This window comes from Lepisosteus platostomus, chromosome 11 (assembly GCF_059453375.1).
Source record: "Lepisosteus platostomus isolate fLepPlt1 chromosome 11, fLepPlt1.hap1, whole genome shotgun sequence".
NCBI lineage: Eukaryota > Metazoa > Chordata > Actinopteri > Semionotiformes > Lepisosteidae > Lepisosteus > Lepisosteus platostomus.
Window position 1 is genome coordinate 34266064 of NC_142621.1, and position 16495 is coordinate 34282558.

The following is a 16495-nucleotide window of genomic DNA, read 5'->3' on the forward strand; positions in this document are numbered from 1 at the left end:
TTTAAAAATCCTTTTTGATGCTCCATGAACCTGGTTTATTTCTTGCCTTGTATAGAGTTGAGTCTCGTTCATCTAGAGATCTTGTATAGTCTCAGTTGTTGAACCGTGCCAACAGTTAACCAAAATCTAGTGCTACCAGCTCTGCCAGCAGTTGTTTTCTGCTGACTTAAGACATTGACTTAGCACCAACCTGGAATGGAAGGATGTAGACAAATTTGCCCAGGTTTTTGTAGGTTCTCAACCTGTCTGTTGTAATTCTTTATAAAAGTCTTGTGCTCTTGTCTCTGATTGTATCACCCCAGTGATTAAGGCTTTTAAATTGGTTACCATGGGGTTTCTGAATTTTAAAGAACCAACAATTACTTGTGAAGCCCTTCATGGATCGGGGCCTTTAAGAGCTACTCGTTCCAGATGATCCTCCTCATTCACAGAGATCGGAAATCGTAGATTTACCAGTTGTACCCAGACACCATCTTTAATCAGTTGAGTTCAGGACTTTGAACTGCTGCGCTTCATTTCTGGAAGCAGATTTCAATTTGTACGTTTCTTCAAGGTTTACCTTTTAAGTAATCGTTGGTGACTGGAATTGGATATGCCGATAGTTTGTTTTTGATTTTGTGCAGCGCTCTGAGATGCCCCAGTACGAAGGGGTCTACACAAGAACACATCTGCACTGTGCTTGGTTATCAGTAGAGCACTGAGGCCTGAGAGTGCAGAGGAGGATTGGAGCTTGTTTATGGGATTCCCATGCGCAGCTCAGCTCAGGCCTGACAGACAGCTGACCGCTGATTAACAACCTCTATATGTACAGTAAATTGTATGTCTCGCCTGTTGCCAACAGCAAAGGAGTCGTTCATTCTGCCTTTCATGTTTCGTTTCTTTCTTGAAATACCTGCCAATACCAAGGCCCTGATGATTGTAGGATTTTGTTTTGTATAGGTGCTATGTTTATTAATCGTGTAGCATTTTTGTGTTATTATTTTCAGTGAATGGATAAAAAAACCCTTCAAATTCACTGTTAACATTTTGAGTTGAAATTTAACTACGCATCTTTCAGCCTTCCCCGGTCAAAATGTTTTTGCTGCATGTGAGGAAGGAGCTGGTGAAAGGTGGTGAAAAGACCATTTTCATCACTATTTTCTCTCTGTTCCAACTGGCAGCACTACTGAATTTATGGCCCCATTAAAAGCACCTCAGTACCCACCTCTCAACGTCTAATCCTGGGGTTCTGCAAAGAACCGGACGAACAGGATCCAGTTTCTTGAGCTGTGAGCTTAGGGAGCCTGCAGCCCAGAGCAGGAACTGGTTTCAGGAGTTTAACAAATCCAGCACCTCTCCATATCCTGCTGTCGTCAGTCGCTGTGTTTGTGTATCCCAGGGAATTCCAATTTGTGTTTCTCATTCAGCCGCTGTCTCATAGTATCTGGGTTTTAACTAACTGTCTTCTTCTAGGTCTGAATTAGGCTAAGAAGAGAGTCTGTGTTCTGTTAGACGTAAGACAGCAGAACGTAACTACATTTTACTTACATTTTTAAGTATTGAGGGAACTAGAATAAGGAAAGACCTGCCAGATATTAACAAAATTAAACTAAATAACATCTTAAGAATAAATGCTAAAACTTACACCAGGGGGATACAAGTGGCAATGAAGAGGAGCGTTAGATACTGACAACAAGAGTCACAGGGTTCCAGGAAGGATTGTGTGTGTCAGGGACAAGTTACCCCACCATGCTGGGTTAAAGAAGATGCGCTGGGATGCTTCAAAAAATGGATCCAAGAGATCCTCAGGTCTCCTGACAGCCAGAAAGAAACTAGTCTGGCCAAAATCCCTCTTCTCATTTGTCACCATTCTAAAGGTCTTAGTAATAGCAGTGGGACAAAAGCAGGAAGCAGGATTACACTAACTTTTGGGCCAAACATTAAAACCACTTCTCACTTTTTCGATTCCTCTTCGCTGCTGTCACTTTTCCTAAGGAAGGTGAAGGAGGCACTGTCTTTGCACAGTCTTAACACATACAAGAAAAAAGTGGTTGACATTTTGTTACGGATTTGTTGGGACTGATGTTCATTTATGTTAAAAGATTTAGTCGTTTTTGGTCATTCACAAGGCAAATTTAGGATATTATAAATTGCATTGCTGAAGATGTACTATAATTGGAAAACAATTTCTAGGAGATGTCTGAAGGCTTGGGATTTGAGAAATCTTCCTTAAAATGTAGTCATTGCAGACTTCTGCTTATGGAATTAATGAGAAAAGTATTTTCCTGTAGGCAGAACAGTAGTGTAGGGGTTAACACTATCTGGTTGGAGTTCGTATTTTCTCCCCATTTTGTGTCGGTTTTCTCCCACAGTCCAAATACATATTTGTGGATTAATTTGTTTCTGAGTAAACTGGTCCTGATGGGAGTTTATGAGCGTGTCTGTGTCTGTTTGTCTGCCCTACGATGTACTGGCGTCATGCCCAGGGTGTGCCCTGCCTTGCGTCCATTGGTTGCCAGTATAAACTCCGGCTTGCCTGCGACACTTAATTTGGATGAAACAGCTAGAAATTGGTTGGAGGTTTCCCTGTCCTTCATTTGCTTGAACTGTTATTTCAAATATAGATCTTCATGTCATTCTCTGTAATTTATTCTGTGATTGAGTAGCTGCAGTGATTGGCTTTTTGCAAATGTGTCAAATTGTAAATAACCTTGAAGAATAATGGTACATTTTAAATTAATTTTCTCTTCCTTTGTGTGTAAGAGATCGCATTGTTTTTCCTTTTCTGTATTTACAGATATGTGCTGTATACTGTATGTGTGTATACAAAATTCACTCTCTATTCCTATTTGACGAAAATGCAGGTGCATAGGCCAAGGCATAGCAGGAATATCTAAATCTCTACATCTCTTGATCTCTTTTCCTTGACTATTTTTAAAAGACTGCATAGCAACATTGTCAAGTAATCAAAAATCTTGCGTTAGTGCAAATGTTCTTATGGAACACAAACCTCAGAAGAACTGATAGCGTTATTGTATTGCAGCAACAAGGTGCTTATTCTTATTGTTATACTGCATAGATGGTTACTTTACAGAAAAAAAAAACTGCCAGTTCACAGCTCTCTGGTACCTCGCTGTGAGTTTGTAAGATAGGCTCTGAATTGCTGAATTGTCCCTTTCAGTTTGAAATTTCAAGTGTCCTTTTCAATATGCTTCTCATTTAGGAGCAAAAGAGAGACTCTACAAGAGGGCTTAATTTCCATCATTCCACGATTCCTCCACTGAGAAGAGCAAAATCACTCGACAGAAGGACAACGGAATCTGTAATGACGGTAGGTCTGCTCTTTACAGTTACTGCTTGAGGCTTCCTGGTCTTGGATCTGTCCTGAGTACAGAAGGCACCGTGAGGCTATCCGAAGAAGACAGCAGCAGCTGTAGGGACTGTATAAAATTTCCAGCCCCTCCAGAGAGCTAATATGAGCTTGTTAACGTATAACCAGGTGTTGCAGAGGCAGGTCTGAGGGTGATATTCCTGTATTATATAGGAATGGCACAGAGCAGAGCTGCTCTGGCTTCAGATTTGTTTTAGATTTTTTTAGGTGACTCAGAGATTGTCAACCTTTTGTTTTTCTAGTAACATTTTCATGGATAAAAGAAACAGATTTTTGTTTTTATTTTGCCACTAGCTTTTGAAAGAGTCCCTCACAAAGCTACAGGGGGTCCATTGAAGCCTTTTCCTCTGCTTGAGCTCACTGATGCTTTCATCCAATTCAAGATGTCTAGAGTATGATATTTCTTTCAAGGAGATATTTAGTCATTTTTATTTACCCCTTCACTGTATTTAATGTTGCCAAGTGTTTTTCTTCACCTCTTAGCCTTTGATGAGCTATTGCTTACATTGGCCTCATCATTTTGAAAATTGCAAGCTCAAGTCTCCCAGATGATACTTGTTTTCCAGCTTGTCTTACACTCATTGTGGCATCATTTTGTATCCATAGTTTTTCCATAGAGACATAGGCACAGCTCAGCTCAGTTTTAACCGCTTCAGGTTAAATAATAATCTGCAGGCCAATCAAGGACAGCAGGACTAAATAAATATCTCTGTGTTCCGGAGTGATGTTGTGGCTGTGGGGTCTCTGTTTTCTGGAGTGACGCTGTGAGGTCTCCGTGTACCAGAGTGACGCTGTGGGCTGTGGGGTCTCTGTGTTCTTGTGTGACGCTTTGGGGTCTCTGTGTTCCTGAGTGATGCTGTGTCTGTGGGGTCTCTGTGTGCCGGAGTGACGCTGTGTCTGTGGGGTCTCTGTGTACCGGAGTGATGCTGTGGCTGTGGGGTCTCTGTGTGCCGGAGTGGTCTTCTGGCTGTGGGGTCTCTGTGTGCCGGAGTGGTCTTCTGGCTGTGGGGTCTCTGTGTACCGGAGTGATGCTGTGGCTGTGGGGTCTCTGTGTGCCGGAGTGATGCTGTGGCTGTGGGGTCTCTGTGTTCCGGAGTGATGCTGTGGCTGTGGGGTCTCTGTGTTCTGGAGTGACGCTGTGGGGTCTCCGTGTACCAGAGTGACGCCGTGGCTGTGGGGTCTCTGTGTACCGGAGTGGCGCTGTGGCTGTGGGGTCTCTGTGTACCGGAGTGATGCTGTGGCTGTGGGGTCTCTGTGTACCGGAGTGATGCTGTGGCTGTGGGGTCTCTGTGTACCGGAGTGATGCTGTGGCTGTGGGGTCTCTGTGTGCTGGAGTGGTCTTCTGGCTGTGGGGTCTCTGTGTACCGGAGTGATGCTGTGGCTGTGTGGTTTTCCGATTACAAGTGCAGAACCCTGACTACAGTGCCACACTGCAGCCAAATACTTATGTTACTGGCTGGACCAGACTGCATGACACCATACATAGAAAAAGTGCTTAGTGTGACCTCTAGCTTAACAGCTTATTTTAATTTAAAGTATAGATTCTTCCTCTCTCCCTTCTTGTTGAGCAGGCAAAGCTTATCGGAGCTATGAAATATCAAAAGCAGTTATGTAGGTATTGTCAACACCATAGAATATGTTATTTTTTGTAATCTGTGATGTTAATTATACTAAGCAGTATATGAGATATTCTTAAGTTAGCTCGAGGTTATATATCACTTGCATTTGAATTTTTGATGTTATTAAAATATTTAATAACTAATCAGTTAAAAGTGATAAATATTTTTTCAATTTATTTGTACGGGTTTGTTGCTGCCCACAACCATGATGAATTTAAAGTCAACAGACCAAATATTTCACTTGTGCAAATAGTCAGAAACCAGCATCTGCTAAATAAAGATGCATCATCTGTCCCATAGGGATAGTTGAACAAGAATAGGCCAGTGTTTTATGGCTTAGTCAAGCAGGGCAGTGGGGACTCATTTGATCTGCCCTTTTTATATTTTAACTGCCAAGATTGGATTTTTGAATGAAAGAGCCACACTGTGTTACATGACACCCATATTTGACTGGTCTACAGTTTCTTCTTGGTTCTGCAATGGAATAACCAACATCTATTCTTAAGAACATGGGACCCCTAAAATCCTTCTACATGCCGGAGGGTGCTGTACAAATCTCTCTCCCAGGTCATTTCCGCATCCTTCATCTTTTTGTTCATAATTCCGTGCCTTGTTGAGTCTGACAGTGTGTCAGTGGGTATGCTTGTGTGGCAGTTTCTTTGCTTTAACGAATTTACACTTCACTTTACAAGTTCACTTTAACTCACAATCAACCCAGCAAATTCAGGGACCTGTTCATGTTACGTCCACTGGAAGCTGCATTATGTTGTGATGACACTACTGAATGACACCAGCAAATTGGATTGTGGATTGGAGTGGAAACCGAATGGTTTGGCATGCTGAGTGGTTTTCGTATTACTTTTATACTTTTTTCTCAAGGCATCAGCCAGCTCACTACAGTTTATTTCACCTGTTTGTTCCTGCTGTTTCTCAGGTGCTCCTTTTCTGTTTTGATTTGTGTGCCTTATTGTATAGCTGTTCCAGGAAATGTATGGGAGGGAGCTCAGTAGCATTGCACTTAGTTCTGATTCTGACGTTCTCATGTGCAGAACAGTTCTCCCCCCAACATTTCTTCTGAAGCCTTGAAGAGTGTTTGGAGTTAAACAGTGATGTCAATCTACATGCACACAGAGACTCACCCAAAACATACATGTTATGCAACAGGTTGTAATTCAAAGAGCTGGCAGGTACAGGTATAAGTCCCCCGCAGGCTCTTTTGTTTCCTTTTAAATCTAATTTTTATGTTATGGTTTTGGTTGAACATGCAATGTAGAATTATTATTTTTAAACCAAATTTCATTTGAACTAAGGTGAGTGTTGTTGGGGGGAAGCAAATAAGAGCAAACAGTCTGCTTTTAGGTTTAACATGTCTCTCTTATGTGCCTACCAGTTAACAAAATGTTTCAGGTTTCTAGATTCAATGTTTCTCTTATATACAGTACTTACAGAAGAGCATCTGTTTACTGATTGGCCATTATTATTAAAAGTCCTTGTTTTAATTCCATTTTCATATTGCTGTTATTTAATTTAGGAGGTGGTGTTCGTAGTAGAGTTTAATATGGAACATTTAAAAATCTGGTCGTATGTTTTTGTTAATTGACTTATTTCAGACTCCATGCATTTCTGCTTTATTTAAAGTCTTTGCACAATGCCAGCGCTTCTTTTCGTACAGAACTGTTAGAGCTGCACTGCTGCAGTATCAGTCCTATGTATTGGCACCCTGTATTTGAAACAAAGTTACAAATTCTTTGGAACTCGCCTTCTTTGAGCATCTGATTTATTGAAACATAATTCATACTATTAAGTGGGAGTCTTGTTCTAGTGAATTAATTTATGATACAGGGGACCAGTACTATGGTTACATCTGCATGGCATTAATGAGTTAAATGTTTCAAATTCAGGGAAGCTGCAGTGTGCTCCTGTTGCATGGTATGTCTGAATGGGATGAGAACATTTTCATAAGGGAATGTCGGTAGCAGAAGGTATTGATCTGATCTGTTCTTTTTGTGTAGCCTGACCTGCTCAACTTCAAGAAAGGCTGGATGGTGAAGCTGGATGACCAGGGCCAGGTGAGTTACAATGGTGGGAGCAGAAAGGGTTGAAAGTCTTCTTCTGTGCTTTAGCTACTGATGCACTTTATCAAGTTTTACCCAAGTTTCTGTCACTGTGGGGCCCAGTGTATGGGCAGTGTCACTGTGGGGCCCAGTGTGTGGGCTCTCTCATTGTTGGGGAATGTCACTGTGGGGCCCAGTGTGTGGGCTCTCTCACTGTGGGGTTCTGTCACTGAGGGACCCAGTGTGTGAGCTCTGTCACTGATGGTATCCATCACTGTGGGGCCCAGTGTTGTAGCCTATTCAAATATCTCTCATTTTCTGTGCATTGGATTTCCTAAGTTCTGGTTACATTCTTCAGGGAACCATTTTAAATCGGATATTTTATATCTAAAGGAAACTTTTACTTAATTGTTTCACAGAAGGAATCTCTAGAAAGAAGAAGTCGTGCAAAGGTGCACGTGCACTACATGAGCGTTTTTATGTTAAACAAATTATTTTTATATTTCAGTCTCACTTTTGGGATTGATGTAACAACATTGAGTTTGGAGTTGGCCCTATTTCTCTGGGTTTGATCAAATCAATTCCTGCTTTGTTTTAAAAAACTGATACAGTGGCTTACTGTTTTAATCCCAGATAGCTGGTATGATCACTGTTTTCACACTCAGTGTGTTTGTTTCACATTTTGCTGCAAATCAAACAGTGCTAGGTTTGATTTTAAGTGCAGTTCTACTGCTCTTATTTTAATAAGCTAGCTTGAAGCACACCTTAGTATGTTCCTTTGAAACTATAATAATGTGGGTAAAAGTGCTAATGCAATATGCAGTTATATAGTGTAATTCAGTGTTTAGGCTTTGTAACAGAATTATGAAGAATTGCAAGACATGGCTTTGCAACTTAAGCTCCGATACAGTATTGTCTGACCTGCTGTTCTTGAATGTTGTCAGGTTGATGTTGTATTTGACTGATGTGCAATTGCCTTAAGGCTGTCAAACAGGTCATCAAAGTAAAGATAGGAGTTTTGGTCTCTGCTGAAAGAGCACCCACATCAACAGGCTTTGAGCTGTGTGTCTTTAAAGTGGAAGGATCATCTTTGATTCTGGGGGTCAGCAGGTAGGAGTTAAAAGGATAAAGCTTGATTTTTTTCCACGGTGACCTTTGTTCAAAAACACTCTGCCAAATGGCAGCTTTCGTGAGCGGGAATCTGGTTTCAACCCTGGAAGGACTTCATCTGGTTCGCACTGTAACGGCGGGAGAGGAGTTCTGTTACAGCTGCTGAACATTTCCAGTTCTGGAGTGTGTTGGAATTTTGCTTTTTATGACAGATGGTTAACAACAGCTAAGCAAATGAGATGCATTAAATCTTAGAACCATTTTATATCGCAAAGCAAAAAGCCCTTTAGCCTTTTATTTCACATGTGCAAAGTAACAGTAACTCATACTATTGTTATTGTGTTTTATGCAGTAATTAGTAACATTTGTGTCTGATATGTATTAGCAGTCTTTAAATGCTGTGGGAAAAACTCCTGTTAGATCCCCTAGGGAAGGCATGTTGTGTGTTCTAGTAAATCTGCCATCCTGTGTTGCAGATCTAATACTTCAAATGTAGTACACTGTGTAGGCCCCTACAGGAACACTGAAGTCACATTCATTTGTAAAGTCGTTTTTTTAATTTTATGATTAATTTTATATTAATCCCTTTATTTTCAGTTTTTGTTATATTATCATTTAAGTTCCAGTTAGCCTTGTAACAATGATTTCCAAATTTATAAGGGTAAATAAAGGCATAAGGAAATATGGGCAACACACCTTCCCATCACCTCCATAGCAACCTATGGGAGTGTGTCACATCAGGCCGGCAGATGCCTGGCGAGTTGCAGAAGTTCCTGTTCTGTTGAAGTTCAGAAGCCTGGCCTACCAACACCCTCAAGAAATATGAATAAAGAAATTTCATATATCTTCTTAAAGCTCCCCAGAGATTGACCTCCTCTACTGGCTGTGAAAGTCTGTTTCAGACATGCGCAATACTGAAGTGTAAAAACGTTTCCTATTTTCCATCCTGAATTAATTTCCTTTTGGTTCCCACTTTTGACTCCATTTCCTTGTTTCTCTAGTGAGTCTGAAGTAGTCCCCTGGATTGACATTATCCATATCCATTATCCATATTTTGTAGACTTAGATCGATGTTCTGTCTCCTTTGTTAAATACTGGAGATTGAACTCTTTTAACAATCCTCTGAGGCCAGAAGTGATCTTCTTGCTGTTCTTCTAGCTCTTTCTAATATTCTTTCCTCATGTGGTGACCAAAACTGAACACAGTATTCTAATTCGTGTCTTCCCTTGATTTAAAATGTTGCTGTATGTACCCAAGCCTTCTGTTTGTTTGTTTTTATTGCTGCCCCTCACTGTCATCTTTCTAGGTTTGGACATACGGTATTTTAGGAATGAATTTGTTTTCAGCTTAGAACATCGTTGTGCAACTATGAATCCTTCTGTTCCCAGATCACAGTTTGTAAGCTCTGCCTTATTCCTGCACTTTCTGCTTTTCCAAAATTATAACCACTTATGTTAGACTTTAGAAATTTAAAGTGCGTGTCAGAAGCTACCATTTCCAAGAGATTCTATCAAATTAATTCATTAATTATGAAATGAGTAGGTCAATATACACATCTGTCCCAGTTGGTGCCTTTACATAGTGCCTTAATAAGTAATCATTATCCATTTGAACTTTACCAGTTTCAGCTTTGTATTCCCCAACACGGTATCCAAAGTTATATGTGAAAAACTGAATCTCCTAATAATATGACCTTTCCTATATACCTACTGTAAGTTACTTGTACCCTTACCGAGTTGGTCCTTGTTAAGATTCTTGTGAAACCCTTAGAACCTCTCCCGCCAAGTGACCCATCTGTTAAAGGCGCTTGAGTTTAGCTCTGTGATTTCAAATTTAACCAGGTTTGTATCACTAACTGAGCCCGATATTCCCACAAAGACGTGTGTACACTGTATGTGTACATGTGATTCTGATGTGTGTAACCTTATTTTCTACCCTGTTTTTCAAGTGGAAGAAGTACTGGTTTGTCCTGACTGACCACAGTCTACGATACTATAAGGATTCCATTGCTGAAGAGGTCAGTAGCAACATGAAGTTTAAAAAAAAAGAGGTAAACCAGGTGATCTTTGAAACTGTTAACTGTCTGTTAAGGTATTAATAGGGATAAGATGTAGATTTCCTTATCTATAGCTTTCCCAATTGTGAAATGGTATGAAATCTATCACACATGCTTGACACAAAGATCAATATGTTTAGGACCGCACCCCCAGGAATAGCTTGGAAAAAGCTGAAGTCTTGAGATCTACAGAATAGTGAAGGAGGTGATTGGGGATAGGTGACTTATTTGTCCTTCTGTTCCTTATGTTGTAATTGAAGTTGACTGACTGTTCTTATGTGCATTGGGTACACCAAAGTATTTCATGGTATAAAATACTCCCTTCTGATTTGTTACTTTCCTAGGCAGCAGTTACATTTTTCAGCTGCTTTAGGTTTTCATTGATATTTTCGGTGAATAAGATTAGCACTAGGGTGACATGATGGCGCAGTGGTTATCAATGTTGCCTTGTAGCACTGAGTTTCACTCAGTTGTGTTATGTGCATGGAGTTTCAGTCCAAAGACATACTGGTAAGTTAATTGGCTTCAGAGAAAATTGGCCCTAGAGTGAGTGTGTGCCCTGCGATGATCTGGTTTACCATCCAGGGTGTATCTCGTCTTGCTAAGATAGGCTCTAACTCCCCTCTCACCCTGTACTGAATTGAGAGGTTAGAATTGATGGGATGGAACATTAACACTTTCCAACAGCTGTTAAATGACTATTTGTTATACGTTCTACTTTTCATCCACACTGATGCACAAATCTGGTGGTTCCATAACATTTATCCAAAATTATTTTTGTCATCAGCTGTCCAAGTTTAACAAGTTAGAATATTATTAAAAGTATGAAGTATTGTAGCTATCACCTGAAAGCTGTGTTAGCTTGTTAATGGTATACTAGCCCTTAGAAAATAATAGATAACCACTGTATTAATGGTGGCTAGATGCCTATTACCTGCTGTCACTAATGAATAACTACATCATCTACAGTATATGTTTCACTACTGAGGCCTGTATTATGAATGTATTAGTCAAATGGTAGCACAAAGTAAGCTGTATTTCAGAAATATTGTCTCATTTACACACATCATAACAGAGCAGATGAGAGTTAATACAGGACCTGTGAAGGTGTGCATGGCTTTTTTCGATTCCCTATCTTTTCCTTGATTTTCAAAGTTTACTTTGCATCAATACCATTGATCATTGAGGAGCAAAGCATCTCCTGACAATCCAGAATCTTCCTTGTTACAAAGAAGGCTGTCTGGTTTGTTTCCATTAAATGTACTTCATGACTGGGATAATTTGTGCTGGTATGCAGCAGCTGTACTGAATAGAACCACATCTTTGCATTTTAATATAGAAGAACATAATTTGCTGACTCCACAATAGTGTGTGTTGAGTCAAATACCACAGAGGCATGATGAGCAGAGAGCCTGTAAAACAGTGGGTTGTGCGATGTGGTCTGTCAGAGGATACATTCCTCCACACCCATCAGTGGTACTGAAAAAACATGTGGATTGAAAACTGAGGATTGCAAGGACTTGATAAATCTGCGCCTGCCTCCTATGGCGAGCTGCCACTCTCTTTAGACCTCATATTTTTCCTGGTGTTTTTCAGGCCTCTGACCTTGATGGAGAAATAGATTTGACCACCTGCTACAGTGTCACAGAGTACCAGGTTCAGAGGAACTACGGCTTTCAGATCCATGTAAGAAAACCATCACTGAAAACCCCCATCAGCAGGAAACAGTAGGCTGTTCTACTGGTCGGCATTCTCTGTAAATTATAAAATCAAATTTAAAATGTTCTTTTATGGAGCCAATAGGTTGTAGGTGTTTGGGAGACCAATTCCAACCACCCTGAAGTGTAGTCCCCACCTGGGGGACATGTAGCAACCCTTTTAAGCCAGGAACCCCAATGAACAGTAGATCTTGTGCAGGAGTAAGAGATAGCCTCATAAGCTGAATAAAGGGGGAACTTTTAGGAAGGCCAGACTGCAGCCAGAGTGCAATTTAGCCGGTGGTCAACACCATTACACAAGCACTAAAACCTTTAATGACCAAGTAGCCAGGAACTCATTGTATGATCTTATCTAATGCTCAGAACCTCTTCCAGCACAGTATCTCTGCTCACCATACTGGGGCACTAGTTTGGAAATTGTGCTCCAGAGGAAAAGTGCCTGGTCCACCAACACCACTTGCATAGAAACCTGGTTTTTCTTCGAGGTCTCTCTGCCCAGTTCTGACCTGTACTGACCTAGGCCTATTTAAGCTTTTGAGATCTGTTGAGAACAGCCTACAGGGTGACAATGCTGCCCTCGTGTAGGCCAGAGTTTCACCTCCTTTAATATGACAATAATATGTAGGAACTGAGAAGTAAAGACGCATGGAAGAACAGCCATAGTTTTCGTGGGCTGTCCTACCATTATTTTTTCTCAGTGTTGGTGGGTTGTAGGAGCTCAGAGAAGAAGAACTTCAGCAGTGCTAGTGGGGTGAAGGAGTTGTCATGACAAGGCCTTTTGTAGTTTCTTTCTGTGCTTCACTGACATATGAATATTTGGGGGCACTCATGTGGCTACTTAATAATTTTGCTGCCTAACTTAATCTAACATTTTTTCATGCAAGAGGTAGTCAAGGTGTTGTGGTGAACAAGTTTAACACTTGCTCTGTAAATATTCTTTTACCATTTTTTTTCAGACTCAAGAAGCTGTGTACACACTGTCCGCTATGACTGCAGGAATAAGGCGAAACTGGATCCAGGCAGTTATGAAGAATGTGCGCCCCTCCACTGCTCCAGATGTGGCTAGGTCAGGTTTATTCCTCTACAACATTTTTTGTTTTTTCACTTACAAGGATCTTTCTGAAAGGTTCCAAACAGCTTGTTTGGGAGTTAGTAGTTAATTGTTCCAAGGATCTCATCTGACCGTTCTTAGTTGAAGCCTGGGTATCAGCTTCAACAACATGGCTGGGTAGGTTGTTCCATGATCCCACAACCTTTTGTGCTTGTCTTGGTTTTTCCATATAGTTTCCACTTGTGTGCTCCGGTTCCATTTTTAATGATATCCACTGAGTTGACTTTTGTCATTCCCTTAGAAGATTTTTTAAATAGAATTTCAATAAAAACTAAATTGGAAGTATTCCTAGACTGTATAAATACAATTATTATTGGTAGTGTTGGTTGTTTTTGACTGGTACAGTTGTGTCAAAGGCAGTAGCATCCCTTTTATACAGATGGACGTTTTTCAGGAGCTGTGAGTCAGTCAGAGCTCTTCTGATATGGAGTAGAGCAGGCTTCACTCAGACATGGATTGCTTGCCACCAATCACCCTAGGACCTGACATCTGCAGGGAACCTGCAAGCCTGCAGTGACATCAGAAAGGTTACAGACAAGAGGAGGCCATTCAGCCCATCTTGTAAACGTCTTGCCGTCATTGAGATACATGCCACTCCACCAGCTCCACTGTGGTGCCTGGAGCAAGTCGAATGATGAAGGGCAACAGGTTCTGGGAGAGTGTGTCCAAAAGTTATTTCACACAAATATAAAATAAACAGTAATTAGTGGTTCTAATCTTAAAAAAAGAAGTCAATCTGTTGTTTATGCAGCCTTCCTGATGACTGTGGCTCCATCACGCCCCTGGACTCGCTGCTGAAGCCCGACGTCACGCATGACTCCCCCTCCTCCGAGGCCTCATCCGCGGAGAGGGACCCCGGGCAGAAAAGGAGCCGGGCCCGGGAGAGGAGACGAGAGGGGCGGTCCAAAACGTTCGACTGGGCCGAATTCAGGCCCATTGCTCAGGCCATGGCGAAGCAGCGGACCTGCGAAGTGGACGCGTTGCAGTTGGATCCGACCGACTTGGAGCGGACGAAGAGGCGGGAGGAGCGCAGGAAGAGGTACGAGGTGGTGACCGGCACCCTGGAGCCCACGGCCGGCCCTGCCGCCGACCCCAGCCACATGGACGTGGAGGGCTGTGGCGCCTCGTCCGCGCTGGAGAGGCAGCGGAAAGTGCAGGACGAGATCGAGCAGCACTGGCAGCAGGTGGAGAAGACCCCCATAAGGGAGGAGCGGCGTGTGCCACTGGCCTCTGCCTTGCAAGCTAAAGAGACAGTAGAGCTTGAGAGACTGCTGGACAGTTACAAGAAAGGGGTAAGTCTTCCAGCCACACCCTGGACTGCTTTATATTCCAGCTCAGAAGAATAATGGGGAATCATCTCTGATGCTTGGCTCTTATTATTCCTATCTCCAGTTTTTCCAAACCTGATTTAATCATTAATCGCAGATACTTATTGAGGGTTAACATTCTTTCCGATTTGCATACTATGAGCAAGAGAATTAGTAGTCCCTTTTATTCATTAAAACTTATGAGCCTTCTCGAGCAGAGCTAGAGGGAGGTGAAAGTGAGGTCTTTAACTGAAAAAGTTAAAATTCAAGGTCTTTGATCACTGCTGCCTGACCTTACACTAATCAGTCACAGAATTGGTGATGCAGGTACATGTAAGAGACTTCAAGAAGTCCAAGAAAGCATACTTCCAAAGTAGTAAACTAAAAGGGCCCCAGCACAAAATGACATGATAATGCTACTTTAACACTTTGAAAGGGAGTTGCCTTGGTGAGAGTTCCAGAGATAGGGCAAACAGGTACAGGAATAGACGGACCACTTTATCTGAGCTCAAGAGAACAAAGCCCATCCTCAAGCTGGATGTGGAATCGAATGCACTTTGACCTGGCTGTTGCTTCGTAGGTAGAAGAGCTGAGAGCTCAGCTGGAGAGCTGTCACCAGCAGCTGGCTGATTCCCATTACCGCAAGCTGGAACTGGAAGCCCAGCTGAGCTCAGCGCTGGAGCGCGAGCAGCACGTTCGCTCTGGTTACATTTCGCCGGTAAGCTCATTTCTCCCAACCGCTTCCTGTTACACAAAAGGAGGAAAGAGGTGGGGGGGGGGGGTGGCATTCTTTTCCATTAAACAGTCTTTGCATGTTTTATTAAAAAGAATAACTGACAACTGACCAAAAAAATAAATAAACAGCTTGCATGGGACAGCTGCATGTTTCAGGAACAGAGGTGGAATAATACATTTTGAGCATCTGGCTCCTCTTTGTTAATTTCCTCTTTTCATGTTCAGCAATGAAATACAGAGGACAAGCGTTTGTATGGCAGCAGTTAAATCTACATGCTACATACAATTATTAACATGAGGATTTACATGGATCATGGGACTGGTTCTTCTAACGCTTGGTAGCTGAACAAGCATGATTTTGTTCTGATTACTCCCTGTGGGAGTTGCTGTCATGCTAGAGACTATTTCTGAAGTGTTTTGTAAAAAAGTGACGTGTATTTTGTTCTTATGTCGTGTGCATGCTGTTCGAAGGATTCATGATGTATTAACAACTAAAGTAGACAAGATAATTTATATTTTCACATTTAAGGTGAAGAATAGTTACTCTTCATGACTAAGAATAAGTAGTTAACATTTCATACATATTGTGAATTACTGTTTATTGTTTTTATTTAAAGTAAAGCCTATTCTCCATTTCTGTCAGGTCTTCCTAGCTTGTTATAGTTTATTGGTGGAAATTGACTGAGATTGCCTGAACGGAGAGGCTAAAATTCATTCTAAGCTTGTTAGCACAAAGTTTGATATTTGTGGTGTCTAGGTCTTTAGTATGGATTATGCCGTTTGCCTGGGTTTTATTTGGAATGCTCATATACTCGTTTTCTAGTATGCCTTTGTTGTTCAAATATTCTTAATTCAGATATTGCGTTTATATAGTTATTTTTCCATAGTGAAATGTGCTACTGTAAATGAACCATAATGACTATAGAGGTTTTTAACACCTTAAACGACAAAGACAGTGACACTCAAATAGAAGTCCTCTTTTCTTTGTTGCCATTCTCAAATGACCGTGTTTTTATTGAGTGATTTCACATTTTCACATACTTAGTGTGCTGTAGATTCTTCCTTTCCCAGAGTTTGGAGTTCATGTCAAGAGCATTAAGAATGAATCCACTGAAATCCAAGGTTAAGTTCACAAGTTACTTTTTAATAAAAGAATTTGTGTGCAGTGTTTATTTAGAGCCACATTTTTTAATTAAAACTTTCAGTTTAAACTTATATTTAAATGTTTTACAAACTAATGTTTCTAGTGAAGATTTTTTTGTTATTCAAATTACAATTACATTAGAAAAATAGTTTGGAGGATTATGTTCTTTGTTGATTCAATAATTCTAATATTCTGTACAAATATTCTAAAAAGCAGAAGCTAGAAAATACTGTAACAATTGCTACAATATGCTTTCTATTCCAAAGTCAAC

General features: G+C 41.1%; 1 protein-coding gene across 4 annotated transcripts in view; it reads left to right on the plus strand.

Annotated features, from left to right (window-relative positions):
* The window catches only part of mpripb (myosin phosphatase Rho interacting protein b), a 76151-nt gene that overhangs the window by 37102 nt on the left and 22554 nt on the right, over nucleotides 1-16495 (plus strand). For all 4 annotated transcript variants that reach the window (XM_088599361.1, XM_088599360.1, XM_088599359.1 and 1 more), the window contains exons 9-15: nucleotides 3203-3310; nucleotides 7002-7058; nucleotides 10102-10170; nucleotides 11806-11895; nucleotides 12884-12993; nucleotides 13790-14330; nucleotides 14926-15063. In XM_088599361.1, coding sequence (XP_088455487.1) covers nucleotides 3203-3310; nucleotides 7002-7058; nucleotides 10102-10170; nucleotides 11806-11895; nucleotides 12884-12993; nucleotides 13790-14330; nucleotides 14926-15063 — 1113 coding nt within the window. The remainder of the gene's footprint in view (nucleotides 1-3202; nucleotides 3311-7001; nucleotides 7059-10101; nucleotides 10171-11805; nucleotides 11896-12883; nucleotides 12994-13789; nucleotides 14331-14925; nucleotides 15064-16495) is intronic.